We start from the raw sequence: 26,286 nt of genomic DNA, 5'->3' as shown, positions 1-26,286 counted from the left end.
ACTCCTTGTTGTGTGCTCAGGAGTGGGACGCAGCCCCTCCCCCTCTCAAGCACATCCACAGCCCAAGGCTCAGAAGCCGATAGGCCCAGCCCCGTGACTGGAGGAGCCCAAGGGAGCAGGTGCGAGGAAGGGGCACTTCGGAGGGCTGTGAAAGAGAAACCAGGGTTCACTGGAGGCAGGAGAGCAGCCTGTGCAAAGGCACAGAGGTGTGGGAAGGCGGAGTTTGGCGTCTGAAGGAGCAGAGGAATAAGGGGGCAGGCCTAAAGGCAGGAGAGGTGGGCAAAGGCTGGCTCTCAGGAGACCTCAGTGGGCCCTGACCATGGGACCCCTGCCTGAGTCATGGATGTCCCTGACAGATAAACTCAGTGCCTCAAGGGGAGACCAGGGCCGGAGAGACGAGGGCAGGGGTGTCACCTGCTCCCTGCTCCCACTGTCCTGTGGCCTTTGAAGCTGAAGTGTACTCACTCATCATCAGTGACATCACATGCCTGCCGAAGGGCAGACCAGCCTCTGGGACTGAGGATTCCAAAGCGTCTGAGAGCCTCTGGGGACTCAGCCCACCACAGCACCAGGAGGTCAGCTTGTATTTCACGAGCATCTGCCTTGTGACCACAGGGACTCAACACAGGTGTAAATGCCACCCACAGCTGGGAGGAAAAGCCCCTTGGCCCCACAGCACAGTTAGGTGGTGAATGACAGAACTTTCTACCCTGGGAGGTGCTGGGTGGCCCAGGCCAGAGCAGTCTTGCTCAGGCAGGGAGCTCCACAGTGATAATCTGGGCTTGGCGCCCCCTAAGGCCTGGTGTTCCTTCCAGCTCTATGGCCCAACCCCCCTAGATCCCCAAAGCCACAGCACTCAGCTCCCAGACCACGGCCCCCACTTGGGGCTGGTGCAGGGGGAGCAGTGTTCCCCCTGACCCCAGGCCCAGTGTCTGAAGGCACAAACCTTCTTCCTGGAGCCTGAACGCCCCCTACGTCTCCAAACTCGGGCCCAAACCCAGCCTAGCTGACAGCCCACAAGTGGCTGTGTAACTCGCTGAACAACAGCCTCTGGGCCGGGTGTTCCTTGCAGCTCCACGTGCCTGTCTGTGAACCAGGGGCACTTGAGGCCGGGCCACCTGGGCTGTCTCCACGGGGGCTGGTGGGCATGCCACCCTGACCCAAGGCATCCAGGGCGTGGGGTTGACCAGAGCTATGTCCTTGGCGACATGGACCATCTCAGGGGTGTCCTGGTCCTCCGGGACACCTTGACAGGTGAGGCATGGGGGTGGGTCCGGGCAGGTCTTGGCTCTGAGTGAGGTGGCCACAGCAAGCCCAGGAGAGAATCCAGTGGGTCGCAGGGCCCTGGCACGTGGGGGGCCCTTCTTGGCTCCTCTTGGTGATGACGAGACGACTCTCAGTAGCTCCGTCCTCTGGGGCTGAGGCACACGGAGCAAAGACGCGAGGTCGAATAGGAAAGATCCTTTTATTGGGGTGACACGGAGCGCGCACTAGTCCATGATAAAATGACTTAAGAGAAAGATCCGGAAATGCCGACTTCTCCCCCTGGCACACATTTCAGAGCAAAGCCTGGGCACGGAATAGGTCCCAGCCGAGTCTTCAAGGCCCGGACTGGACAGTAGGAGCGGGGAGAAGGGCTCCCACCCATGCTGCCAGGCTATAGCAGGGCCCCGGCTCTAGACCCGTGCAGACACGCTCTGGTTTTTCCGGAGGAGAATTGGGGTGGAGGGGGTTGGGGGGAGAAAGGGGAATCTGGGGGGGAGTGGGGTTGTGAATAACAATGTTTTTTAAAAAGCATCTACCAACATCACACTACTGGGTCTGACGTCCCCTTTTCCCATCGCTTGGTACATTTTACAGCATAAATAAAAACTCGAGGAAAATAAATACATCGGCTCCTGTGAGGCTGGAAGTGGTGTGGATGGTCGGGTGTGGGTGGGCAGTGGGGGCAGGGCGGGGGCGCTTACACAAGGCGGGCGGGCGAGGAGCAGACAAGACAGGAGGCGCCTGTGGGGGAGTGAGAGTCTTAAGTGTCCTCGTGCATGTCCGGGCTGTCGGTCCGTGCGACCTTGCGGGGGGGCGCCGAGCTCTCACCCTCAAGGTCCACTTGCTCCTGGTCTCTCTTCTTGGCGGCGTTCTGTGAGGAAGGGGAAGGAGAGAGGGTGTCTGTTTTCACTTGGGTGAAATCCTGTTGCTGGGCCTGGAGTGGGGCAGTCAACCCCGGGGCCCCCCTGCCTGCCAGACCCCCCGGGCTCAGCCACAGTCTTTGGGGCCGCTGGCCTGGGACTGCCAGGCACTTCCTGGGCACCGTGAGGTGTCCCCACTGCTGGCAACAACCCACACACCATCCAAAATGCCTGGAGAAGAAAGCTGCCCTGCTGGGGCTGGGGGGTGGTGGTAAAAAGCACTCAGGAGCCACCCAGGGGAGACGTGCATCGCCAAAGAAGAGCTTGTGTTGGAAACTACCCCCTCTACCCGCCGGTGGGAAGCAAGGTCTGTGGGGGTGGGGCAGGAGGACAAGGAAGGCTCAGCAGTCACTTCATCATGGAGACCCCCTCCAGCCTGGCCCAAAGCAGGTCACTGCCTGACGTTCAATGTTAGGCAAAAAACCCCCAAACTGACTATGATGTGGAACATACACACATCTCCATTCAAGAAAAAGAAAAAATGGGGGTGCCTGGGTGGCTCAGTCGGTTAAGCCTCTGCCTTCAGCTCAGGTCATGATCTCAGGGTCCTGGGATTGAGCCCAGCACTCAACTCTCTGCTCAGCAGGGAGCCTGCTTCTCCTTCTCCCTCTGCCCCTGTCCCCCTCATGCTGTCTCTCGCTTTCCCTCTCTCTCACATAAAAACGTAAAATCTTTAAAAAAGAAAAAAGAAACACAATGAAAAAATGTCGTGTGTCAGAAAGGCAGCCTGAGAGGGGGGATGGGGGTACGGCTTCTCACTGCCTCTACCCCCATCTGGATCCCCTAGAATTGTCACCACGTGGACGTTCCAGCACTGAACAAAGACTCTAGGTAACAACGCGCAGGTCCACTCACTGCCAAGGCCGCACGGGCAGGCTGTGGGCAGCCAAGCCTCAGTGCTCTCCGGGCCCAAGTGCCACCGGACAAGCCCCAGCCCATCCCTGAGCACCAGAACCCCACAGCCTCCGCTCAGCCACACACTCCTCTGAAACGCTCTTCCCTCCCCTGGGGCCTGGCCAAGTCAGTTCTGCCATCAAACACCTGGTCTCCCAGTCACCTGTGTCCTTCCCCCACGCAGCGCCCCCCTGCTGGCCACCACAGTCCCCACAAGTTCTAGCACCTGACCCCACATGCCTTACCTTTTTGTCCCATTGCTGATGTAAATAACGCAAAAGGATGTTTGTCTTTTCTGTCACAATGACTGAGGAGAAAAGGCAGAGGAAGTTGCAGGCAGAAGCCTCAGATGACCCAGCCTCCACCCAGGCCTGCACTGCCCCTCCCAGGACAGGCACTCATCCCTCCATGGTCTCCCGCCCTTCTCTGCCCTGCGTGCCCTGGCCGTGGCTCCAAGTCTGCATCCCCAGCACAGGAGATTTCGGGAAGCCTAGTGCTTCTGCTCCCAAGTACACTGCTACTACCAGGGGCCCAAGCCAGCTGCTCCACCTGGGCCCCTGCTTTCTTGGGAGAGACCAAAGCTTCTGCCACATGTGGAAGTCCAGCCCCAGCGGGTGAATGAGCCCCAGCACACGGTCCAGGCAGGCCAGGAACACAGATCTATACAGCTGTGCCCCAGTGACCACAGAACCCGCCATGCAGGGTCCACGTAGCTTCTTTAAATAGCACCATTAAAGCACCATAGAGGGGCGCCTGGGTGGCTCAGCGGGTTAAAGCCTCTGCCTTCAGCTCAGGTCATGATCCCAGGGTCCTGGGATCGAGCCCCGCATCGGGCTCTCTGCTTGGCTGGGAGCCTGCTTCCTCCTCTCTCTCTCTCTCTGCCTGCCTCTCTGCCTACTTGTAATCTCTATCTGTCAAATAAATAAATCTTTAAAAAAAAAAAAAAAAAAAAAAAAAAAAATAAAGCACCATAGAAAGCACCGTGAAAATAAAAAACCAAAACCACAATAATGCTGGGTCCTCCTGCTCAGCAGGCTCTGCACCTTTCTTGGCAGACAACCCCCCTCTGCCTGGATGCGCCAACCTCCCTGAGCTGCATACCCGAGGCTGGGCAGGATCCCCTCCCACAGTACAGTCGTTTCGGGGTCTGTGACATAGTGGTGGCAGGGGACACCCACACTTACGGGAGACAAAGGGGAGAGGGCTGGTGAGCAGCAGCTGAGGGCTACTGCGGACCCCGCTGGGGCTGGATGTGGGCGCCAGCGTGTGGGCTTCCCACTACCCCACGGCTCACCACCTGCACTGCCCTGCGGCCCCTCCCCTCAGCAGCCAGGTTGAGACAGACTGACAGAGGCACTTACTCTGTTCAGATGGGTACTCCCGCGTGGGCAGGTAGACTGAGGGACGTCGGTTCTGCAAGAGAGTTGGGAAGACATGGGTGAGGAGAGCCAGTAGGTTAACGGGGGCCCCCCTCACCCTCGACTGGGCACATACCCTGCAAGGAAGGCAGAACAGCATGCAAAGGTGTCAGGTGGGCCTGGGCTTAAAGACCAGCCTCTGTTCCTGGTGAGACCCCAATGGGGTGTACACATCACCCCTCTTCCCCCCCGGCAACTCCCCAACCACGTCCAGTACCCAGAGCACGCACTCACCGAAGCTTTGCACACAGAGTCCGCATGAAATCGACTAAAATTGCTTTTGTTGTAGACAGGCAGTCCTTTCAAAAAATCTGCCTAGAAGACAGGGAAGACGGTAAGTGAGACCAGGCAGTAGGCCAGGTGGCCCCTCGAGTTCCTGGGAGACTGGGCTTCCCCGTGACGTCCAGTTTCCATCTTTGTGTTCTTCTGTTAAGTCTTCCAGAACGTACCTGTAAGCTGGCTACCTGATGCGCACACTGGGATGACCAGGAAAGAGTCACTAGCCCTGGGAGAAGTGAGCATTCTCAACTGAGGCTCAGTGAGGGCAGGCCATTTGGTTAAAGTCAGGAGCAAGCAGCAGGGTGGGAGGTCAGACCCGGGCCCAGACCTGCCCTCTACGCTTGCTGAATATTAAACTCCTGGCCTAGTTTCCGTTTATCCGCCTTGAGAGAGACCTGGCATGGGGAAAGACTCATCTACCCCAAAAAACCCTGTGGGCCAGAGTGACAAGAAACAGGGGTGAGGGAGCAGGGGCCTGAGTGAAGGGGAGAGGGTGGTCAGGACACAGGCTGCGGCTCTACAGAAACCAGAGCCCAGGGGCAAGTGCGCTCCCAAGTTAGAAGAAAACTCAGAAATCCAAGTCTTCACACGCCATCACGAGGTGTTTTAAGTTGGCTGGGCTTTTTAGAAAATGCTGTGTGGACCAAAGCAAACAGGTCTGTGAACAGAGGTCCGCTCAGGGGCTGCTCCTGGGGCTCCCTGACGCAGAGGTTGCTCTGCGAAGGGAGAACGCCCTGTGCCTGGTGCGGAGCCTGGCCTCTCACGAGGAGGGCCGGATTCTCAGGCCCATGCAGCTGCCAGGAGCCAGCAACAGAATTCCCTCACAGCCCTGACTCGTCGGAAGTCCTTTTTCCCCTGACCGTCTGGTATGAGCTGGGCAAGAAAGGGAGAGGTTTCTGGAGGGGAAAGACTCTGACTCTGGGACGTCTGAGGTGACTCTCAGCCGTAAGATGGGGGCAAGAGAGGCCAATGAGAGCCACGTCCACCTTAGGAAACTGAGGCACAAGAGCCAGAGAAATGCTCAGGGAGGGATGGTGGCTGCCAACTTGGGGTAAGGAGTGACTCCTCACCAGAAGAAGAGGGCAACGCCGTCATCAGGTCTGGAGTGGGGCAGCTGGGGAGGGGTTCCCCACATGGCCCGCCAGGGGCCAGAGTCACCTCATACTAAAGATGAGGAAGCTGAGGCAGAAGGGTCACATGGTACTTGTCCGAGATCACCCAGCCCCAACAAGAAAACAAGGAAGCAGACTGAACCCAAGTTCACCCAACCTCAGAGACCAAGCTCTTTATGTTACATGCCATGCCAGTGCCTAAGCTTCCCTGCCTGAAAACCAAGGGCCCAGAGCCCCTGCAGGCTAGAGTAACCCTGCTTTGGGAGACCCATCTGCATACCTGAGCCCAAGCTAAGCAACCTCAGGGAAGCAGCCCTTCAGGTGCTCCGCTACCACCCTCTAGGGCAAGTGGAAACAGGTGTCCTCAACTCTGCGGGGCCCAGCCCTTCCTCTACCAGGTCCTAGCAAGACCTTGGCAGTATGGACCAGCAAGGGAACCTGGAATGTGGATGGGCCTCCCACTATCACCCAGGAAGCGGCCGTCACATCTGGCTGCTCTATATCTGCTCTGGAGCCAGCTCAAAGCCCCCCCAACGTGCCTCCTCCAACCCAGGACCCCTGCCCCAACTGCCCCAGACTATGCGGCCAGCTTCACCCACCCAGCTGGCTTTCCTCAGACTCCTACTAGGTCATGGGCTCAGCACCAGGCACCAGGGCCCTGGGGTAAGCCACAGCGGAGCTGCTCTTGGCCCCGGGAAGCACCCCGCACACAAAGACACAGGTGTGCATCCAAGAGCTGTGTAGGGAATACAGAGTGGCTCTGAAGACAGGGTGCTGTGAGGTGACGTGAGACCCAGGACAGCCCTGGGGAAAGACGTGGCTGACTGGGAGGACCAGGAAGGGCTGCGCAGAGGTACAGAGACCTGAAGGTCTGATGCAGGCACAGAGACCTGAAGGGTGAGGAGGGGCTCCTGTCCCTTCACAGGCCCAGCTCCACTTGGCTCATGCTGCCCTCCTGCCATAAACCCTGTCCGTCCCAGCTAGTGCTGGGCCATCCTCCCAGAATGCCCGTCCTCTTCCCCTGTGGGAAAAAGCCACCAACCTCTCCACGCAGCTCAAATCCCTCCTTGGCCCCTTTCCTCTCTCCACACTTTGGAAACCTCTGCCAGAGCCAAACTCACACCCCAGCGAGGTCATCTGTTTACACGTCCACCTCCCTTGCTGGACTGGCTCCTCCCAGAGGGCAGAAGGCAGGGCAGGGCTGTGTCAATCCTGGACCCTTGGCAGGGCGCACATGGAGCCAGGCGGCAGAGTGGTGAGACGTGCGGAAGACCCACACCCGCCCTCAATCCTGGCTGGGTCCCTCACTGGCTGTGTGACCTGGGGGGAAGGGACCTCCTAGCCTCGAAGAAGCTTCTCACAGAGCTCCCTGGAAGGCAAGCTATTAGCATCAATGCATTTGTGCTGATAAATGAATGAAGATGGTATGACCAGTACTTCCTGTCAGCTAAGCAGGAAAACAAGGCCTGAGTCACAGGGGAGAAATCCTCCCTCCAGCCAGACAAATCCTAGCCACAGCTGGGCCCAGAAGCTGTCCACTGCCTCAGCAGTCACTGAATAAGTGCATGCCATCCCTACACAGGGAGCCCACAAGTGATCCATCCAAAGGGAGATGAAAAGATAAGGTGTGCCAAGAGAGAAGAGACAAAGGGCCTCCCGAAGTCAGGAAGGGCTCTTCTGAGGAGGTGATGTTCATAGGAAGAACATTCCAGGCAGAAGGAGCAGCAAGTGCAAAGGCCCTGGGTAGAAGGGACTTAAGAGTGTGAGGGCATGAAAACAAGGCCAGTATGGCTGAAGCTTGCAGAGGGAGGAGTGAAGAGGGTAGAGATGAGGTCATAGAGGTGGACAGGGGCCATGGGGGCTGAGGGAGAAGGTGGGGTTTCATCTGGGTTACAAAAAGCCCCTAGAGCATCTCATTTGCTCGAAAGTGGTCTAATGAGATTTACACTTTAAATTACAAGCTCCCTCTGGTTCTGGGTGAATTACAGACTGCCAGCAGGGCAGGAGGGAGGTAAGGAGACCAGGGAGGTGGCTGGGACAGGCATCCAGGCAGGAGAGGGCAGTGCCTGGACCAATATGGGCGAATGTAGATGAATTCACCATGTGTTCTAGAGGCAAAGCCATCAAAACTTCTCATGGACAGGACATGGAAGATGAGAATGCAGTGATGAATCAAAGACAACACCCAGGCTTAGGGACCCACATGCTAAGAACCCACTTTCTCATCTCCTTCTTTTGTCTATCCCCCACCACATCTCATGAGCTATGGGCTGTGGTGGGCTGGGACCCTGGGTCCAGCGACAATGGGGTTTTGACATGCCCTGACAAAAGCTTCCATCACCCCTGGCCAGTTCTGGTGAGGCCAAATAGTGAGGGATGGTGGGGGGGGGGGGGGCTTGAGTACAATTCTGATGCCAAGTCACCATCCCACTTTACAGGGTCCGGGAGAGAACCCCAAAGAACCATTATAGTCAAATCCCAGGATGAGCAAATGGCCCAACCAGTTGGCATTATTCCCACTTAAAGCTGAGAAGCCAGCTGGGAAAAGATGCCACCAGCCCCAAGTCACCCAGCTCATCTGTTGAGCGTTCACTGTCCTAAGCCCTTCATGACATCAGTTCTCTGAACTGCCACTACCCTATCAGGTCTGGACTATTGATACTTTCATTTAACAGGGAAGGGGACCGGGGACAGGAGAGATGAAGTTGCTATGTTCTAGAGCCGGTCGGGGCCGAAATGCTGGGGGTGGGATCAGGGCTCTGGGGGACCTGGGCAGTCTGTGATGTCGCACTTCCTTTGGCGACAAAGCCCCACATGTCACGATGTCAAGCCCCCTCCCCCGCCCCAACGCCCAAGACGCGCTTCCAAACCGTCCTGAACTGGAGAGATCCAGGTCGGGCAAGCCGAGAACAAGGCCTGAAATGGGGGTCTCGGGGGACCCCACCCCCGCCCCCACCCATTTCCGGGGGAGCAGCGACCCGGAAATGAATGGGTTGTCAGGGCCTGGACGCCTAGATAGGGTCAGGGGTCGGAGAGAAAGAGCCGGGGCGGGGTCAGCAGGAAGCTCACAGCAGGGTCCCGAGGTTGAAGGTTATAGGGCAGAGCGAGGGGCGGGGCGGGGCCTGAGGGGGCCGGGCAGGGAGGTGAGGGGCTTCAGGGATTACTAGAGGTGGGTGGGCCCGCGGCGCCATTTTGTCGAACGGACGGGGAGTACGGGCCCGGCAGCCTCTCTCACCATCTTCTGTCTCCTCCGTCGCTGCCTCAGCTACCGCCTCAGCCGCCGCCACCGCCACCACAGCCGCCTTCTTAGCCGCCGCCGCACAGTAACTTCCAACCACGGCACAGCCCACACTGATGGCGCCGCCGCCCCCTGCTCATTGGCCTGCCCTCTAGCCCCGCCCCTAGAGTAGGGGCCTCTGCGCGCTCCCATTGGCCAGTCCTGGCTAAGTCATGCGTCCATTGGCCAACACACCTCCTCCTTTCGTGGTCAAGTTCGGTTGATGAAGCAAAACCCCGCCCGGGAATTGAAAGCAAAGGCAGCAAAATCCGGAAGTGGGCGGAGGCCGTGCCCTTGAAGCCTCTTGGGATTTGTAGTCCATAACTCCGGGAGGTTCCGCAGGTCTCTTCTTTTTCTACTGCTTACTTCACTTTTTAATATGGTGTTTCATGGAGTTTTCACAGCAGTCCCGGAGAGGGACCTGCCGTAACACCCCCAGCATCCTCTCCAGGGTCCTAACCTTAGGTTTCGGCATATCTAAACGGCTCTGCACTTGCTGCTTCCTATCTTTAGATTCTCTTATTCATATGCCCCCGTCGGTCTCCAGTCCCCTAAGGATCCAGTTCTATACCCTTGGCCCGGAATTTTGAGACCCTCCTGCCTCTCTCTTATCCACCTTTTATCCTGACCTCTGAGTCTAATCCTTTCTCCCTTTGGGCCCTCCCAGGCCCTGCTACATCTTTCAGGAAGACTTTTCTGACCACATTCTTCCCAAGTCCAAGCCAGGCGAAACTTCTCCGGGCTCCCACAGCCCTTAGATCCTCCTCTTAGTCCTGACTCCGCTGTCTCCAGACTGCCTGGGTACAAATCAAGTGCCCTTACCCTGCCCACCAGACAAGGACTTGGCACCCAGTACACACAGAAGTACTCAGTAGTACTAAAGGAAGCTACTGAGTATTATTATTCCAACAATGCAGCAAAGGAGAAATAAGCACCTCATTTCGTAGGAGTCAAATGACCCTCAGAGGGCTAAGGCCTTGCTCAAGGTCACACAGCCTATTCCCACAAACCCATCCTAGGGTTTGAGAATTCAAGCCCTAACTCCCCAGAAACCTTTCCAGACCTGTGAAAAATAATGACATATATAAGACAAATATAAATTTGGACATTTATTAGACAATACTATGGAATTGTTAACCATTTTTTAGGTGTGAAAAGTTCTGTGATTAGGTTTTAAAGAGCCCTTTTCTTGGAGAGATGCATTCTGAAATAAGAAATAACCCAATGCCTGAGATTTGCTCCCAAATAACACTGGAGGGGTCAGGTGGGTTGTGGGTAATTGGTGGTTAAAGCTGTGTACTGAGTACACAGGGTTCACTGTGGACTATTGTATGTTCGAAATTCTTCCTAATTCAATAGCGTAGAAAGGGACTAGGTGAGGTCTGACTTCCTACTCCCACTCTCAGTCCAACCTCAGACTTCCCCCCTCCGGGGGCCGACTCCACAATTTGAGGAGGGCTTATGTCTGAGTTGTCCCGGCTCCCCATAAAAACAATGACAGGAGAGGTCCCAGGTCAGAGAAACGCTCTAATGGGGGCCCTGCCGGCAGTTTAGCGCTCCTCAATGGCTCAGCGACTTGCGGCCTTTGTGCATGCGGCGAAGGATGACTTGGACGCCGGCCGGTGTGCTCAGGCGCCGGATCCAGCCGTGTTTGTGCTTGCGTTTGATGTTGCTCGGCTGATACTCATTTCCACGCGCCTTTCCTCGGTTCTGCAGTGTGGCGAGAAGTCCCCAGGCATCGGGGAGCCCCAGCCAGGCGCGAGGCTGCAGCCACCTGCGGGAGGGAAAGAGATGGCGAGGAAGGTCAGAGGGGGCGCTCTGTGCCTTCGGCGTGACGCTCAACCACTCTGAGCCTCGGCTCCCCTATCCGGGCCGGGCCGGCGCCTGGTTGCAAGAAGCACTCCATCAAAGCGCAAGCCGTTGGCAAGTCGTGTTGTCACCAAATAGCTGACACCAGCCCCCGACACCGCCCTTATTTCCAGATTTGGGGAAGGGTCCCCGTGAGGACTCACCTGACGCGACCCAACTGGCGACTTACGGATCCGACCAAGAAAGCCATGTCCAGCCGCCGGTCGCGACGTCCCCACGCCGGCTATTCCAAAGCGAATAGGCTCTGCAGCCGCTGTATGAAAACTTCTGGGAAATGTAGTTTCTCCTACTGCGGAGGCCGCGTGGCCTCCGGGTCGTCCTGGAGTAGTATTTCTGCGCCTGCGTCCCATCCTCAAGAGCGTCCTTACAGGCAAGGGGCTGTAGTTCCTCATATGGACCAGCAGGTGGCAGGCGAACGGCGCCTCTTTGGCATGCGCGTGCGTACAAGACGTTGTGTTCCGGGGTCCGCTGGGAGCTGTGGTTCCTTCTCTTGTCCACCGGCAGAGGGTGCCCGGTGGTGACTGTGGCGCAGCTGGTGGCAGCCCCAGGAAACGGCTGGTTCATCCTCCTTCCCCCAGCAGGAGGCGGGCAGATGGCACACAGCTGGCTGGCAGCTTTTCTCTGGGCCCAGCCAATCTCTGTTCCTTGGCGGGGAGCCCAGGAGACCTAAGTTGGAGTTGCCTGGATGGCCTTGGGGTGGTCCCTGCTCCTCTCGGGGATTCAGTTTCTCAATCTAAAACTCATGTGTTTTAAGCTTGTCCATGGTGGTACCTCCATTCTGATCCAAGAAAAAAAATTTCTATACTCAGATATGACCCTCTTCCCTTCTCTCACAGCCTCTATGGTGCTCGTTGCCCCAGGGAAAATATTCAGCTCTTCTGGCAAGCAAATGAAGCCCTCCAAACACACACACACACACACACACACACACACACACGCACGCACACACATACACCCTCTAAATTTCAGCCACACCCCGCCTATGCCTGATGTTCTATTCATCTCCATCCTTCTCCCCCCCCCCCATTAACTTTGAACGTCTTCTGATATTTTCCTCTCCCCCAGCTCCATCCCTCCCTTTGGCCCAACCATGTCCCCATATGATTCTCCCCAGACTCTCCCCAAAGCCCAACAGTTCCTCAAGGGCCAGGCTGCTGGCTGAGTCCCTGGGGACACCCCAGAATCTCCCAGCTTGGAGGCCGGGGTGGGGGACAGGGTCAGGGAAGGGGACTGTTTACTGCATGAATCCACTGTAGTCTTCCCAGGAGCACCCTGAGTGGGCAAGAGTGGGAGGAAGGACCTAATCCAGCTCTGGCAGCAAATTCCAGGAGATGGGAGTGGGCAAGGAATGGTTAACCCCTTGTCCTCTGAAGCCCATCCTACCTGCACCATCACTTAGCAAACCTGTACAGTATTACACTACTAAACCAGTACAATAATAATGTCAATAACGTATTGAACACTTACCCTTCTGGGTGTTTTTACCTGCAGCGCAAACTCATGAGGGGATTAATTTCATAGAGAAATGAGTGGAGTCTCAGAGAAGTGGCTTGCCCAAGGTCACTTATCAACAAAGGGCAGAGGCTGGATTTGAACCCTGGGATCTTTGACTCCAGCTGGGACCACAGAGTCACCAGTTAGACTGACCAACGGTTAAACTGGCCTGTCTGTGAAACTCCAATCCCGCAATTACTCATAGCTTTAAGTGGTCTGTTTAAAGGTTTATTGAATAACAATTTCCAGGACTTGATATCACACAGCCGTGGTTTTAAATACCACATCTGCCGCGAAGCCCCCATCTTGCTTTGTGACTTTGTGCCATTTATGAGCCTCAGTTTCCTCACCCTGAATTGGAAAGAAAGATCTGGGAGTCTCTAGAACGGAAAGGTCAGTACGAGAGAGGAGCATGGGGGCCCCATTCAGAGGCTACAAAGCTGTTTAGAGGCAGGGGCTAGACGAGGGGATCCTATTCGCAGTTAAGGGCTCCTGAGGCTACCTCCCCGGAGTTCCGCAGACCCCAGTTCGGAACCCCTTCTGGGCCCTGTGCCAGGCCCAATCCCTCCCTCCCTCCCCCCTCCTTCCCTCCTCCCTCCTTCCCTCCTCGGTAAACTCCTTAAGGGGGTGGGGCTGCTGCTTCCTGAGCCCGCCTTCATCCCCAAGATACCGCCTATGATTGGCAGTCTAACTAGGCCAGGTCATTTCGTAGCTCTGAATGGTCTAGACGCCAGTCCGTCAGCACACGGCCCCTCCCCCTGGGGAGAGACTTAAAGGGCCGGCTCTCTCGGCGGCCGGGGATGCCCCCGCGCTGACCGCCGTGGGCCCGAACCCGCCCGCGTAGACGCGCCTGGAACGACCCCGTGCCACCATGTAAAACGGCGCCACAGGCGGACGCTGGCTTCTCCGCCTGGGATCCCCTCAGCCCTGCCCCGGGCTACAGGGCCCTAGATGAGGTGAGCTGGGAGTGGGCTCTGGGAGGGGGACATCGAGGTCCCCGGGGCTTCGACATCGGAAGGGGGTGTGCACAAAGCCAGCAATCGGGCTCTTAGGAAGCCGCGGAGCCCCAGTGGCTTCGACCCCGCCGTAGGGCTTACTAGCACCTGAGAGGCAGGGATCTGGCTCTGGGGAGGGGACCTGGCGTGGCGCAACTGTGTCCCCCTCCGCAATCCGGGGTTAGGATTCCACTAGAATGGGGTGGCGCGGCCCGCTTCCCTTCTATCAGCAAGTATGGGCCATCGGAGGCCGTGCCTTCAGCGCGTCTTATCCTCGAGGCGCCCAGGATGGAGACGGGGGAGGGGTTGGTCCCATCTCTAGGCCCTAGACAATGGGGTGCGCTGCACGGGTATCCCCCTTGAGTTATGTAACTGACTGTAGTTGCCATGGACACGGAGGGGGGTGGCCCAGGGAGCAGGATAGAGGGCCGGAGGCCCCCAGAGAGGGCTTCACCTTGTCCATCCTCATCTCCACCTTTGGGGATTGTGTGTCAGACCCCCGGAAGCCAGGGTACTGATGGGGGTACAGACTGTCTGGGCTTCTCTGCAATACAGATCCAGTCTGGGGTCTGGGCAAGGCCTTCTGGAGCTCAGTCCCTAACCCCCTCCCCCAGGGCCTCACCTTTCAGGAGCCAGGTTCAGAGGCCTGGATGGGGGCTCGTTGGAATCTGCACCTTTTTAGATGCCTTCAGAGGCAGTCAGAATGTGCCCATTTGGTAAAAGTAAGTTAATGAGAATGTGTGCATGAATGGATGGGTGGATGGATGGATGGATGAATGAATGAATGGGTTATGGAAGCCATAGCTGCTGTAACCCTGAACGGGGGTGGAGGGGTGGGGGTGATGGTCCTCATTTGCCACAATGTCCCCTCCTCCAAGAAGCAGCCCTGGATTATACCACCTTCCCTGTGGACACCTCTTGGGGTCAGCCATAGCCAGGTCCTTCTCTCTAGGACAGCCTAGCCTAGCCCAGGAGGGTGGCCGCCCCCCATGCAGGTACTGACTAGACAGACAAAACATCTTGGTGCTTGGCTGGCTCTGGCCATTTAGACAGCCCCTGAGATGGCTGTGCCCCCACTTGCAGGACACACCATGCTGACTGGGGTGACCGACGGGATCTTCTGCTGCCTGCTAGGCGCACCGCCCAACGCCGTGGGGCCGCTGGAGAGCGTCGAGTCCAGTGATGGCTACACCTTTGTGGAGGTCAAGCCTGGCCGTGTGCTGCGGGTGAAGCACGCGGGGCCTGCTCCAGCCCCCAACCCACCTCCACTGCCGCCAGATGCTGCCCAGGGGGACCGGTCTGGCTTGGTCCGCTGCCAGCGCCGAATTACCGTTTACCGCAACGGGCGGCTACTGGTGGAGAACTTGGGCCGGGCACCTCGAGCTGACCTCCTCCATGGGCAGAATGGCTCCGGGGAGCCGCCGGCCGCCCTAGAGGTGGAGCTGGCCGACCCAGCAGGCAGTGATGGCCGCTCGGGCTCAGGCAGCGCGGGGAGTGGCAGTGGTGGGCGACGGCGGCGAGCCCGGCGCCCCAAGCGCACCATCCACATTGACTGTGAAAAGCGCATCACGAGCTGCAAAGGTGCTCAGGCCGACGTGGTGCTTTTCTTCATCCACGGTGTGGGCGGCTCCCTGGCCATCTGGAAGGAGCAGCTGGACTTCTTTGTGCGCCTGGGCTATGAGGTGGTGGCACCCGATCTGGCCGGTCATGGGGCCAGCTCGGCACCCCAGGTGGCCGCAGCCTACACCTTCTATGCGCTGGCAGAGGACATGCGTGCCATCTTCAAGCGTTATGCCAAGAAGCGAAACGTGCTTATTGGGCATTCATACGGGTGAGCCAGTGCTGCGGTGGGGATGGAGGGGAGCGGTGGGGGAGTGTCACAGGGACTGGAGACGCATCCGCCCGACACGGACTTCTCTCCTTGAAGACTCTCATTTACGGCTATAACAAGATAGTGATGCCCGCCTCCACTGCTGTTGATTCCTGTCCTTTCAAAGCAGTGTTTCGCAGTCCCAGCACTAGTGACATTTGGATCAGGTCATTCCTCTCTTCGAGGGGCTTTCATGTGCACTGTAGGATGTTTCGCAGGCTTCCTTAGCCTCTGCCCACTGGTTGCCACAGGCACAGTGGCCCAGTGATGGTCAAGACCATCAAGTGTCTTCCAAAAAAAAAAAGGTGTCTTCAAATAATAGGTTCCCTGGCAGTCAGAATCATCCCTGGCTGAGAACCATTGTCTTTAAGTTCCAAAATCAGTTGCTCTGGAGATCCCTTCCAAGGAAAGGGTAATTAGAATCCTATACAGTCTTTTTACAATGGCACAGGTTCCTGTAATTCACTCCCACTAAAGGAGTGATGCATGATACCATCCAGCATCAAGGTGAGTGCCCACTCATCAAAGACTGGGCCTGGGTGCCTGATCACTGCCAGGTGGTACCTTTACTCGCCTTTACCCAGGAGGAAAGGCAGGATCTGATGAGCCGGCTAGTTTGAGAACCACTGTTTTAGCAGTGTGGCCCATGCAATGAGACAAGACAAAGAAACGTTCCATATGTTTCTGAATGAAAGGAAGCCAGGCTGGGAAGTAACATAGCTCCTGTTTGTTTATATGAGAACACCCCCAAAACTGGATGTTTATGCTAAATGTTTCCTTTGATTAAATGAGCACCCATCTGCAGTAGTTCCTGTGACCTCATAACAATGCTACGAGGAAAGCCCAGTTACTATTTCGCAGATGTGGAGACGAAGTTCAGAGAGGTTAGGCAATCTCCCCAAGGGCACACAGGGAGTCACTGGTACAGTGAAGGCCAACTGACTCTTGCTTGCATCCTGTTCCTCTTTACAGCTAGGGTCTGCAAACCTTTTCTTAATAGACCAGATAGTAAATATCTTAGGTTCCTAGGACAGACGGTTATCTCTTTTGGAGCCTCACAACTCTACTGTCAGAGCAAAACAGCAGCCATAATGGTAAACAAATGGGCGTGGCTGTGTTCCAATAAAACTTTATTTACTAAATAACTTACAAATTTACAAAATGGTAAACTTAGTTTACCAAAACAAATGGCTAGCCCACAGGCCATCATTGGCCCAAGGAACCTGGCTTTTGAGGAAGTGAGGAGCTGGACTGTGGGGGCTCTGCAGGCTGTACCCTTCCAGCCTGCATAAGGCAGGCGGATGTGCCATGCCCAAAGACTGGGGACAGAGGATCCTCACAGGGAAAGGACAAGAAACAGGGACCTTCTCTGGGAAACCAAAGAGTAGCAGCGTAATCGGAATGCTTTCTTAACACTTGGCGATAAGTCATTCTTACCACCTTGGGGGTCATGGCTGCTTTGAGGATCTGATGAAAGTTCTGTAAAAAGAAGGGGAAAAAATTCACTCTCAATACACACATAGTCTTATAGGTTAGAGGCACTTAAGACGCCTCCCCCTCCCCATCCCTCCCTCCTGTCCAGTGCCCGTGGGCCCCAGGGGAAGAATGTTAGCCTTCAAGGACCTGTCTCTGGGTGAAGGGAGGGCATTACCTCCCTCACTACCTGTATCCTGCTGACCAACTCCCTCCAACCCTCCCTGCCACCCACCTACCCACCTACGCACCCACAGTGTCTCCTTCTGCACGTTCCTGGCTCATGAATACCCAGACCTGGTGCACAAGGTCATCATGATCAACGGCGGTGGCCCCACAGCCTTGGAACCCAGCTTCTGTTCCATCTTCAACATGCCCACGTGCGTCCTGCACTGCCTATCACCCTGCCTGGCTTGGAGCTTTCTCAAGTGAGTCACCCTGGCCCCAGGGAACCCTGGCATCTCCCTGAGTTGGGAGGAGGGGAGGCTGTATTGCTGCCAGGAGGGGCATCAGAGGTGCCCCTGGTGGCCGAGCTGGCACAAGGCCTCCAGGAGTGCGTCCTCACCACCAGGGCTGGCTTCGCGCGCCAAGGAGCCAAAGAGAAGCAGCTGCTGAAGGAGGGCAACGCGTTCAACGTGTCATCCTTCGTCCTGCGAGCCATGATGAGTGGCCAGTACTGGCCTGAAGGTGACGAGGTCTACCATGCTGAGCTCACTGTGCCCGTCCTGCTCGTTCACGGCATGCACGACAAGTTCGTGCCAGTGGAGGAAGACCAGCGCATGGCCGAGGTAGGGCCTTGGCTCCCGAGCCATCATGCGCGCCCCAGGGGGATTCTGCCCTGTGCTCCAACCCCAGGGAAGGGAGAGGTTAGATTGAGAGTGTGATCCAAAACATGGGGTTGCCCTGGTGCCCTGCCCAGCTGGGATTTGTATAAGTGACCAGGGACGCCATATGTAATTCTGAGAGGTCAGGCCGGGGGATCTTCAGATCAGAGCCTACCGAGAAAATGTCTTGGGATCCTCAGCACTGGGACTAGCTCTGGACCAGCAGTTCTTAGCCAGCAGGGATTCTGAGCCCCGGGAGACACTGGAAATATCTACAGACTTTTTTTTGGTTGTCATGAGTGGGGAGGAGGGGCTTCTGATGTCTGGTGCGGGGAGGCCACAGAAGCTGCTCAGCGCCCTGTAGCCAACAGAATGGCTCCACAGCAATGTTCCCACCCCACGTGTCAGTAATGCTAAGGTTGAGAAGCCTGGCACGAGAGACCTTGACTTGGCTTGAGAGACCTAGTCTTTCTATCTCGGTGATTCTCACCCAGCGGTGAATTTCCTCCCCAGGGATATTGGGCAGTGTCTGGAGACAGTGTAAGCTGTCCCCCTGTGGGGTGGGGGGCGTGGGACACTACCACTGGCATCTGGTAGGTCCGGGCCAGGACTGCTGCCCAACATCCTACAGTACATGGGACACCTCCCCCCCCCCCCCCCCCCCACCACAGAGAATCGTCCCACCCTGTGTGTCAGTAGTGCTGGGATTGAGAAATTCTTCTCTGGATGTACTGTAGCCGCTTCGTAAATGTTGAATGAATACTGAGGTCAGCAGGCTATCCTCCACCTCCGCCTTGGGTGGAAGTAGAGGGATGAAGGGTAGACCACAGGAGGGACTTCCTAAGACTGCAGGCCTGGTGTGGATGGGCTGGGGTGTACCAGGGCAGCCTGGCTTTGCCACCCTGAACCTGTGCCCACCCCCCTACCCCACCCACAGATCCTGTTGCTGGCCTTCCTGAAGCTCATCGATGAAGGCAGCCACATGGTGATGCTGGAGTGTCCAGAGACGGTCAACACGCTGCTCCACGAATTCCTGCTCTGGGAGCCCGAGCCCTCGCCCAAGGCCCTGCCCGAGCCCCTGCCTGCGCCCCCAGAAGAGAAGTAGCCGCGGGGTCTGCCGGGCATCGCTTGGTAAGCCGAGGAGCAGGAGGAAGCCAGGGGCCGCCCCCACGTCCGCAGTGCGGACCACCTGGGCGGGCTGTTCGCTCCGGTGGGCGGAGTCAGGTCAGGGAGACGCCCCCAGGCCGGCTGGGTAGGGCGTGGCATTCTCGGGAGCCAAGTGGGTACACCGCTCTCCGCTCCCATCCTGCCGGACCCATCGGTGTTTTGGGGCCGGAGCCGGAACCCCCGTGGAGGATGACCTTGTACAGAAGCCCCTGCCCCTCAACGCCGCTCTCTGTCTTCCGTGTCAGCCGTGCTTGATCCTGGGACCCTCGGGGCCCCGCCTCATTGCCCGAGACCCTCCCCACCCCCCATTTCTTGGCGCTGGGAGCTGTTGTTGCCCAAGTGGGGGGCTGGCACCACCGAACCTGCACATCTCAACTTGTAACTCAATAAAAAGAAGTGACAATCTGAGTCTCTGGAGGACCTGTGCTGGGTGATGGCAGGGCTGAGTCGTCCTGAGCCTCAGTTTCCCCGTCTGCAGACTGGGCTGAGGCAGGCGCCACCCCCTCACGGCTAACTTGCAGAGAAGTGAGGGCGTTGGCCGTCCAGACTTGCTTCCCGAGCTCTCCCTCCCTCCTCAGAATGCAGGGGCTGCTTGGGCAGTATTCCCAGAACAGAGGCAGATGGTGAGCTCCAGGTCCCTGGAAGGCGGGAGGCTGTCCAGCTGAGGTTCATACAGGGGTTAAGGTGAGCATCAGCAGACGTTGCATGGGCTGGAGCAGCCATAATGGAGGGTCACCTGTATACAAAGCCCTGTGCCAAGTGCCTGACGCCATCTGTTCATTGAATCCCTTTTATGCCTCACCACGCAGCAAGTCGGTACCTCTTACTATCCCATTGTAGCTTTCAACCTAGTTTAAGGTCGCTTTTGCCATGAAGATAGTTTTTGTTCTGTTTTTGTTGTTGTTGTTTTGGGTTTTTTGAAGCCAACGAGTCTGCCTTTCTTGTCTGGCAGAAGAATTTCCTGCCCTACAGCCATGCTCTTACTCTGTATTTTCTAATGTCTGTATCTCAAGGGTACACCTCTGGCTTGTGTGAACAGTGGGGAGAGAGCATCGTCCCTTTAAGTTACTACCTCTTTGGTCCTCTCCGCACTGGTTTGTAAACCCACTTTTAGTTTAGACCGGAGTTCTGGTGGTGGCACTGTTTTCCACTAGCAAATTCTTTTTTAAAAAAATACTGCATTTGTTTATTTGAGAGTGCGGCACATGAAGGGGGGGGGTGGGCAGAGGGAGAAGCAGGCTCCCTGCTCAGCAGGGAGCCTGAGGGGGACTCTATCCCCAGACCCTCAGATCAAGACCTGGACCAAAGTCAGACACTTAATGGACTGAGCCACCCAGGCGCCCTTCACTAGCCAATTCTGGAGACATTTTTAATTGTGGCAACTGGGGGGTGGGAGGAAGTGGGCAGAGCCCACTGGCATCTAGTGGGTGGAGCCCAGGGATGCTGCCCAGACAGTGTACAACGCACAGGACGGCCCCTACCTCAAAGAATAATTTGGCCTCAAACGTCAGTACAGTCCACACTGGGAAATTCTGTTGGACAAATCTCATCTCTTTTGTGTGTGTGTGTGTTGGAGGGTTGTCTCTGGATTCCTTTCCAGTGACTTCTCTGTGAATTCCTGGGCACGTGGCACACTTTTAATTGCTATCACTTTATCAAGAGACTTGGTGTCTGGGAGGCCTCCCAGTCTTATACATGAGGAAAGGGAAGTTCAGAGAAGTGTCCTCAGTTTGGTCAAAATGGTAGAACCCAGAGGCTCATGGGTGGATCTGTCGGTTAAGTGTCAGACTCTTCATTTCAGCTCAAGCCATGATCTCAGGGTCCTGGCATCAGACCCCAGGGGGGTCTCCCGTTCAACACAGAGTCAGCTTGAAATTCTCTCTGTCCTTCTGTCCCTCCCACAGCTAGCGTGCGCTCTCTCTCTTTAAATAAACAAATAAAATCTTTGAAAAATAAATAAATAAAATGGTAGAGCCCAGACCCACTCCAGAGGCCTGGCCCCTAATTACCATACCAGCCATTCCCAAAGAATAGCCAGGAGCTCCGCCTCCAGGAACTGAAGCTGGTGGAAGGAGCCAGGGCTACACCCCGCCCCCTGCAGGACCTGGTTGGCTGAGCCACGATGATGGGCAGATGGTCAACCCAATGAGACGGCGGATCCTCCTAAATCTCTAAATACACTAAATGCTTTGAAGAAGCAACTTCCAGAAAATAAAACGATCCCGTCAACACCTCACCAGGATGGCAGCTTGGCATTTACTAAAGCTCTTTAACATATGGGAAGTCTGAAATCGCATAGCAGCCCCAGGAAATCGCGGTTATTTATTGCCTCTTATAGCGGGAAGAAACAGTCTTAGAGAAGCAAGGGAGAACCGAGTAGCACTGCTATCCTGAAGAGAGCTGCTCGCCCACCCATACCCCACTCGCCCTCCCGGGCTTTGCCCACAGCTCACCACACACAGTCGGTCCCTCAACAGCGTCAAGGGCGCCTCCCTCCCGGGAGATTTTCCACCTGCAGGGTTCTGCGCCCCACACTGTATTTCCTGCCTTTGTTTACTCCCGTCTCCCCCATGACCCCCTGAGGTAGGACTTGTCCCTGTCCCCACTGTACAGCTAAGGAAACGGAGTCTCAGAAAGACACGTTATTGGTCCGCGGTCCCATAGCTGGGAAGGGGAGAAATCTCGCTCTTGAGCTTGGCCAATTTCCCCAGCCCATCCCACAGGTGAGTCCCCGTGTCTGGGAGATAAAAGTGGATGAAAAAGACAGGACCAAACTGCCAAAGCACTAGCACCTCCTGAAGCCCTGGAATGTTCCAGAGATGCTTGGGTTCCCTACTTGTTCTCCCATGACGGGAAGCTCCAGAAGTTCCATCTGTAACAAAGTCCTCCCTCAGCTGGAGGGGAAGATACAGGCCGCTGCCCGCCCACCCCTTACCCCCTGGCAGCCTTCTGGAGATGGGTGGCTGCATCACCACGGGGCAGACATTCAAACACCCTGATCTCTACCTAGGCTAGGGCCCAGCTCCCCGGGACTCAGCCACGCGCCTGGATGTCCTGAGGCCGCAGCTCTCGCTCACCCTCAGCCAAGAAGATCAGGAGGGCGCGGTGCAGCAGGTGTACCCCCAAGCGGCGGCGCCGGGTGGCTGGCCAGCCCGCCACGACTCCGTAGCAGTGTCCTTGTTTCTGGTTCGTCAGTGTCTGGATCCCTAGAGAGAGGAGGGGTCAGGCATCCTCGAAAACTGCTGGCAAATGTGACAGCAACCCCCACTGCGTATTGCTCTTAAGCAGGGACAAACCAATAGAGCAAACAAAATATGTACGTGTGCAGGTACATTGGATGTAATTGGATGTATATGTAATAATTGTTCATTGGATGAATGAATGAGCAGCTCTGAGTGGAGAGGGATGAGGTAATCAGTAGATCAAATGTCCCTCGTGTGACCCCCTCCCCCTGCCCCATGGGCCAGGCACCTACCTAGAGCAGCCACGAGACAAGCCTCTCGAGTATAAGCCTCCACAGCAACCACGTGTTGGAAGCAATGCAGGGAGACCACACCACGGCCACTGGCCCAAATGTCCAAGATCTGGCGCACTTTGGGGCAGGCCTAGGGGACCAGGGTGGGGTCAGGGGTCTGCCCTCCAATCCCCTCCTCCCTTCACTTCCCCATGGCCCAGCTGCCCCCTGCTCTTTAGCCCTGCACCTGCTTTCCTGGCTGCCAACGGAGCCTGAGGGCCTCCCAGAGGTGGACATCTGGCCGGGCCCGCATCCCTTTCCCCACATAGAAGATGGCACGGACAAAGGTCTGAAGGCGTTCAGCCGGAGTCAGTGAGAAGGCACGAGCTGGCAGGTCCTGAGTCTCCCTGGATGAGGGAAGTTGCTCAGAGAGGACAGTTGCCCCGGAGACAGTTTCTAAGTTCACAGTGCAACTGGAATCCATGTCCAGTGAGCCCCATTTTCTAAGGCAGAGGTGGCGGATGCTCCCCAGGAATACTCAGCAGCTTGAACTGGGTCTAACCAATCTTTTCTATATACAGAAGGTTGTATCCACACAGGGCCAGTCCCCCTTTTAAAGATACAAAGCAAATAAGAACCAATCCCCGAATTTTCCAGCTCCCACCTCTGAGTCATCCCTGCCCCAAGTACCTGGGGTCCAATAGCAGATACGTGAAACTGGACTTCGTGAGCCCCTCCCGCCACCTGCTCTTGGGATCTGGCCGCTCAAACTGCTGGGCCAGTACATCCTCGTCTGCCTGGGCATCTGGGATACAGCCTGTCCGCAGGGCTTCGGCCAGCTCTGGGCTGTGCCCTGCAAAGTCTGAGCCCCAGGTTGGGGAGGCGGGAGGACTGAGTCAAGGCAGGCAGAAGAAGGGGCTGTTCCCCCAGAGACAAAGAGTAAAAGGAGCAGGACTGAGAGACAGGGTTCTCCGGGAATTCCCAGAGGCTCCTTGTACTCTGGATGCCCCAAACAGACTAACCGGGAGCAGCAGCACGGGTTTCCTCCAGCCGCCGGAGGTAGTACGGCCGAGTGAAGGGTGTGATGGGGCCAGGGCTCTCGCCAAGCGCTCGGAGCCCTCGCAGCAAATCCAGGTCAGAAACGGCAGGGACCGGAGGGCACCAGCAAGAGGGCATGGGGTCCCTGTCACCTGCGGAGCTCCCCTCATCCTCTGTCAGCCAGAGGGCAGCCACATCACTGTCGAGGGACACCTCTCTGTCTTTTAGGAAGGGGGAGTCGGGGAGTCCTGGCGGTGATTCCCGAGGGGAGCTTGAGGCAGGGCTCCCATCCGGGTGGGATATGGGGGAGAGGAAGGCATCTGGAGAGGTCAGAGTCAGGGCCTGCAGACGAGTATTTAGTTCCGCCTCCCTGTCTGCTCTGGCAGTTCGATGCACCCGTGGAGAGGTACCTGGAGACCTGGGCATCCTCTGGGAAGGTCGAATACCAGGCAGGAGTCCCTGCTTGGTCTGAGGTAATGACCTAGCCCAGGAGGAGGTATGTGGGGCTGGGTCTTCAGTTCCAGAAGCTTCAATCGCAGTGACAAAGGAGGTATCTGAGCTGCAGTCCCATTGTCCTGGGGGGTGCTCCAAGCCGCTATCCTGGTCAGCAATCTCAGGGGGGGCAAGGAGGCTGGGGAGTCTGGGGCTGGCTTCCAGGCCCATGTCCCTGCCATCACTTCCGCCCAGTGCTGTGGAGCCCGGCGTCACACTGGGAGGTCCAGAGGGCCTGGCATCCAACCCCTTTCCCCAGGGGTCTGGGCCTAAAGTAAGGAATGAGAGTGAGTCAGAGGGGAGTGAAGAGAACCAGAGACAGAGATGGGGGTTGGACCAGACAGAAGGAGGCAGCTGGAGTCGCAGGAGGAGGGAAAGAGTCAGAGGCAGACAGCTTACCAGAGACAATGCACCTGAGACAGAGCCAGAGTGGACATCAGAGGGACACTCAAATCTGGATCAGAGGTTAAGCCCCCGAGTACGCGCTGGCCCCACGTACCGTCAGGCTCGGGCTCAGGTTCAGGCTCCTGGCTCTCTGTCCGGGTCGCGGTCGAGGTCTGGGTCGGAGTCTGGAACTCCCGAAGGAGTCGCGCGCAATCCTGGTGCCCCTGCTGTTCTGCCAGGTCCAGCGGCCGCAATCCGTCCTGTAGCGGCGCGGTCAGCAGGGGGCACCCGAGGCCCTCTTCCCTCCCTTCCCTCCCTCCCTCGCTCCCTCCAGGTTCGCCCTGCTACTACAGGAGCGGGACTCCCACCTGGTCTCGCAGCGCGGGGTCCGCTCCGTGGCCCAGCAATAGCTCCAGGCCACGGCGACAGCCCCAGGCGGCAGCCACGTGCAGCGGCGTCAGTGCCTCGACCGAACTGGGACAGGAGCGGAGGAGGGGTCAGGAGAAGAGGGAATGTGATCGCCGCCTCCACACCCCGGAACCTTGGCTCTCGGGCTCCTATGGACACCCTCCAACCTGAGACACCATCCCTGGATCCTAGACACTGCGTCCTCGGCCAAATCCAAACCTCACATCCCAGCCTCGGTCTGGGACCCTAGCCCCTCGCCCTTTGATCCTCAGGAACCGCCCCCAGATCCCCAAGCCCTACCCTTGGACACCGAGTCTCCGCCCCTGGGCTGTGGGATGCCCTCTCCCAGTGGACAGCCGAGGCCCTCGGACTCGGGAGACCCCTCCCCTGCGCGACTCACTCCGCCCCGGGTCCTGGCCCCACCTCACCGAGCGTTGGCGTCCCCGCCTCGGCTCAGCAGGGCTTCTAGGCACTGCAGACCGCGCGGGTGGCGGGCTCTGGCCGCCAGGTGCACGGCTGCCGCGCCATCCGCGAGCAGCAGGTTGGGGTCGGCGCCGCGTCTCAGCAGCTCCTCCACGGCCCTACGGAGTGGGAGGTCAGAGTGGACCGCGACCTTCGCCCCGTCTCTGGCCCGGCCTGGCCCCCCACCTCCCTCACCGCGGCTCCGTCTCCCGCAAGGCTGCCCGAAGCCGCTGGGCCGAGCAGGCCGCCGCGTCCATGCCGGGTCTGTCCGGGAGCCCCGCGGCCCTGCCCGCCGAGTTCCAATTTCCCGCCGCGGCCTTGTGCGCACGCGCCGCCCCACCCCCTGCCTCGGGTGTCCGTGGGACGGCGCCGCGCAGTGTCCCCAGCCAAGCGGACCTGCGCCGCACGGGTGTCCACATCGGGGTTCACGAACTCTAGTGCCTGCGGGGACCCATGACACCGAGTGGCGCTCAAGCAGGCCTGGGGCCACCGATAAGGCCCCGGGCGGGTGGAGGCTCAGTGTGTCACTATCTCTTGTCAAAAGCGGGGAAATGCGAACTCACCCTGAAGGAGGGTGTGGCGCTGCCTCCCAGGGCCCGGAGGTGCCCACAGGGTATTACGTCTCCCAGAGTGTTTTGCCCAAGGGGGCTTCCGTGGACGGGCACAGCCTGGACACTGCGTAAAGCTTCAATTAACAGCTCCCCCCTCCATTTCTGTGTGGCCCGTTTCCACTCCCAGGGAAACGGGAGTCCACTACTTTGGAGCTCTGGGCCGCCGAAGGCCTTAATTTTCCCATCTACAAAATGGGAGAATCATCTCTTCCGGGCTGGTGTGAAATGGAACGAGTTTCACAAGGGCCTGGCACATAAGTGCCCAATAAATGCTCATAGGGAGGAAAATAAAGCTGTTTCTGTGTTATAAATAGAATCTAGTTGCCAAACTTTTTGCACAATCGCTCATCATCCAGGAAGATAGCTGAATGGTACACCTGTTGTATCTGTCTCTGGTCTCCCTTCCTCTGGGGAAAACCCATACTATTTTCTGAAAGAGCTGTAATCCCTTCCTGGATGAGAGGCTTGATCAAGTCCTGGTGGATCAGACCATCCCACAACTCTGGCCCATGACTGGCCCAATGACCAGGCAAGGCCTGTTGTATGTGGGGGCCCTCCCTTCCCTGGGCTGTAGTCTGA

At 57.3% G+C, this 26,286-nt stretch overlaps 4 protein-coding genes across 7 annotated transcripts; 1 reads left to right on the top strand and 3 right to left on the bottom strand.

The window, feature by feature from the left end:
* Positions 1-1,446: 1,446 nt before the first annotated feature.
* On the bottom strand, positions 1,447-9,252 carry DDA1 (DET1 and DDB1 associated 1). The gene is made up of 5 exons (XM_045991004.1): positions 9,125-9,252; positions 4,733-4,813; positions 4,442-4,493; positions 3,326-3,387; positions 1,447-2,137 (listed from the first exon to the last, which is right to left on the bottom strand). The coding sequence occupies exons 1-5, from the start codon at positions 9,125-9,127 to the stop codon at positions 2,027-2,029; spliced, it is 309 nt and encodes a 102-aa protein (XP_045846960.1). The 5' UTR covers positions 9,128-9,252; the 3' UTR covers positions 1,447-2,026.
* Positions 9,253-10,262: 1,010 nt separating this feature from the next.
* MRPL34 (mitochondrial ribosomal protein L34) lies at positions 10,263-11,344 on the bottom strand. Its single transcript, XM_045991500.1, has 2 exons — positions 11,179-11,344; positions 10,263-10,940 (listed from the first exon to the last, which is right to left on the bottom strand). Exons 1-2 carry the CDS (start codon positions 11,223-11,225, stop codon positions 10,727-10,729), a joined length of 261 nt encoding a protein of 86 aa, XP_045847456.1. The 5' UTR covers positions 11,226-11,344; the 3' UTR covers positions 10,263-10,726.
* A 1,945-nt stretch (positions 11,345-13,289) lies between these two features.
* ABHD8 (abhydrolase domain containing 8) lies at positions 13,290-19,266 on the top strand. 2 transcript variants are annotated; one of them, XM_045989636.1, is made up of 6 exons: positions 13,290-13,485; positions 14,139-14,246; positions 14,608-15,355; positions 17,125-17,295; positions 17,439-17,655; positions 18,629-19,266. In XM_045989636.1, the coding sequence occupies exons 2-6, from the start codon at positions 14,207-14,209 to the stop codon at positions 18,794-18,796; spliced, it is 1,344 nt and encodes a 447-aa protein (XP_045845592.1). In that variant the 5' UTR covers positions 13,290-13,485; positions 14,139-14,206; the 3' UTR covers positions 18,797-19,266. The 2 variants fall into 2 exon arrangements, with proteins under 2 accessions (XP_045845592.1, XP_045845593.1); XM_045989637.1 differs by lacking the exon at positions 14,139-14,246.
* Positions 19,267-21,113: 1,847 nt separating this feature from the next.
* Positions 21,114-25,381, bottom strand: ANKLE1 (ankyrin repeat and LEM domain containing 1). 3 transcript variants are annotated; one of them, XM_045991279.1, is made up of 10 exons: positions 25,292-25,381; positions 25,063-25,215; positions 24,595-24,700; positions 24,342-24,486; positions 23,335-24,111; positions 23,003-23,174; positions 22,560-22,719; positions 22,334-22,463; positions 21,936-22,064; positions 21,114-21,730 (listed from the first exon to the last, which is right to left on the bottom strand). In XM_045991279.1, exons 1-10 carry the CDS (start codon positions 25,351-25,353, stop codon positions 21,501-21,503), a joined length of 2,064 nt encoding a protein of 687 aa, XP_045847235.1. In that variant the 5' UTR covers positions 25,354-25,381; the 3' UTR covers positions 21,114-21,500. The 3 variants fall into 3 exon arrangements, with proteins under 3 accessions (XP_045847235.1, XP_045847237.1, XP_045847238.1); XM_045991281.1 differs by having other exon boundaries at positions 21,599-22,064; XM_045991282.1 differs by lacking the exons at positions 21,114-21,730; positions 21,936-22,064; positions 22,334-22,463 and having other exon boundaries at positions 22,580-22,922.
* Positions 25,382-26,286: the final 905 nt, after the last annotated feature.

Source organism: Meles meles, chromosome 20, assembly GCF_922984935.1.
Source record: "Meles meles chromosome 20, mMelMel3.1 paternal haplotype, whole genome shotgun sequence".
NCBI classification, from domain to species: domain Eukaryota; kingdom Metazoa; phylum Chordata; class Mammalia; order Carnivora; family Mustelidae; genus Meles; species Meles meles.
Note: the sequence above shows the minus strand (reverse complement) of the source record. Positions and strands in the feature narration are given on the sequence as shown.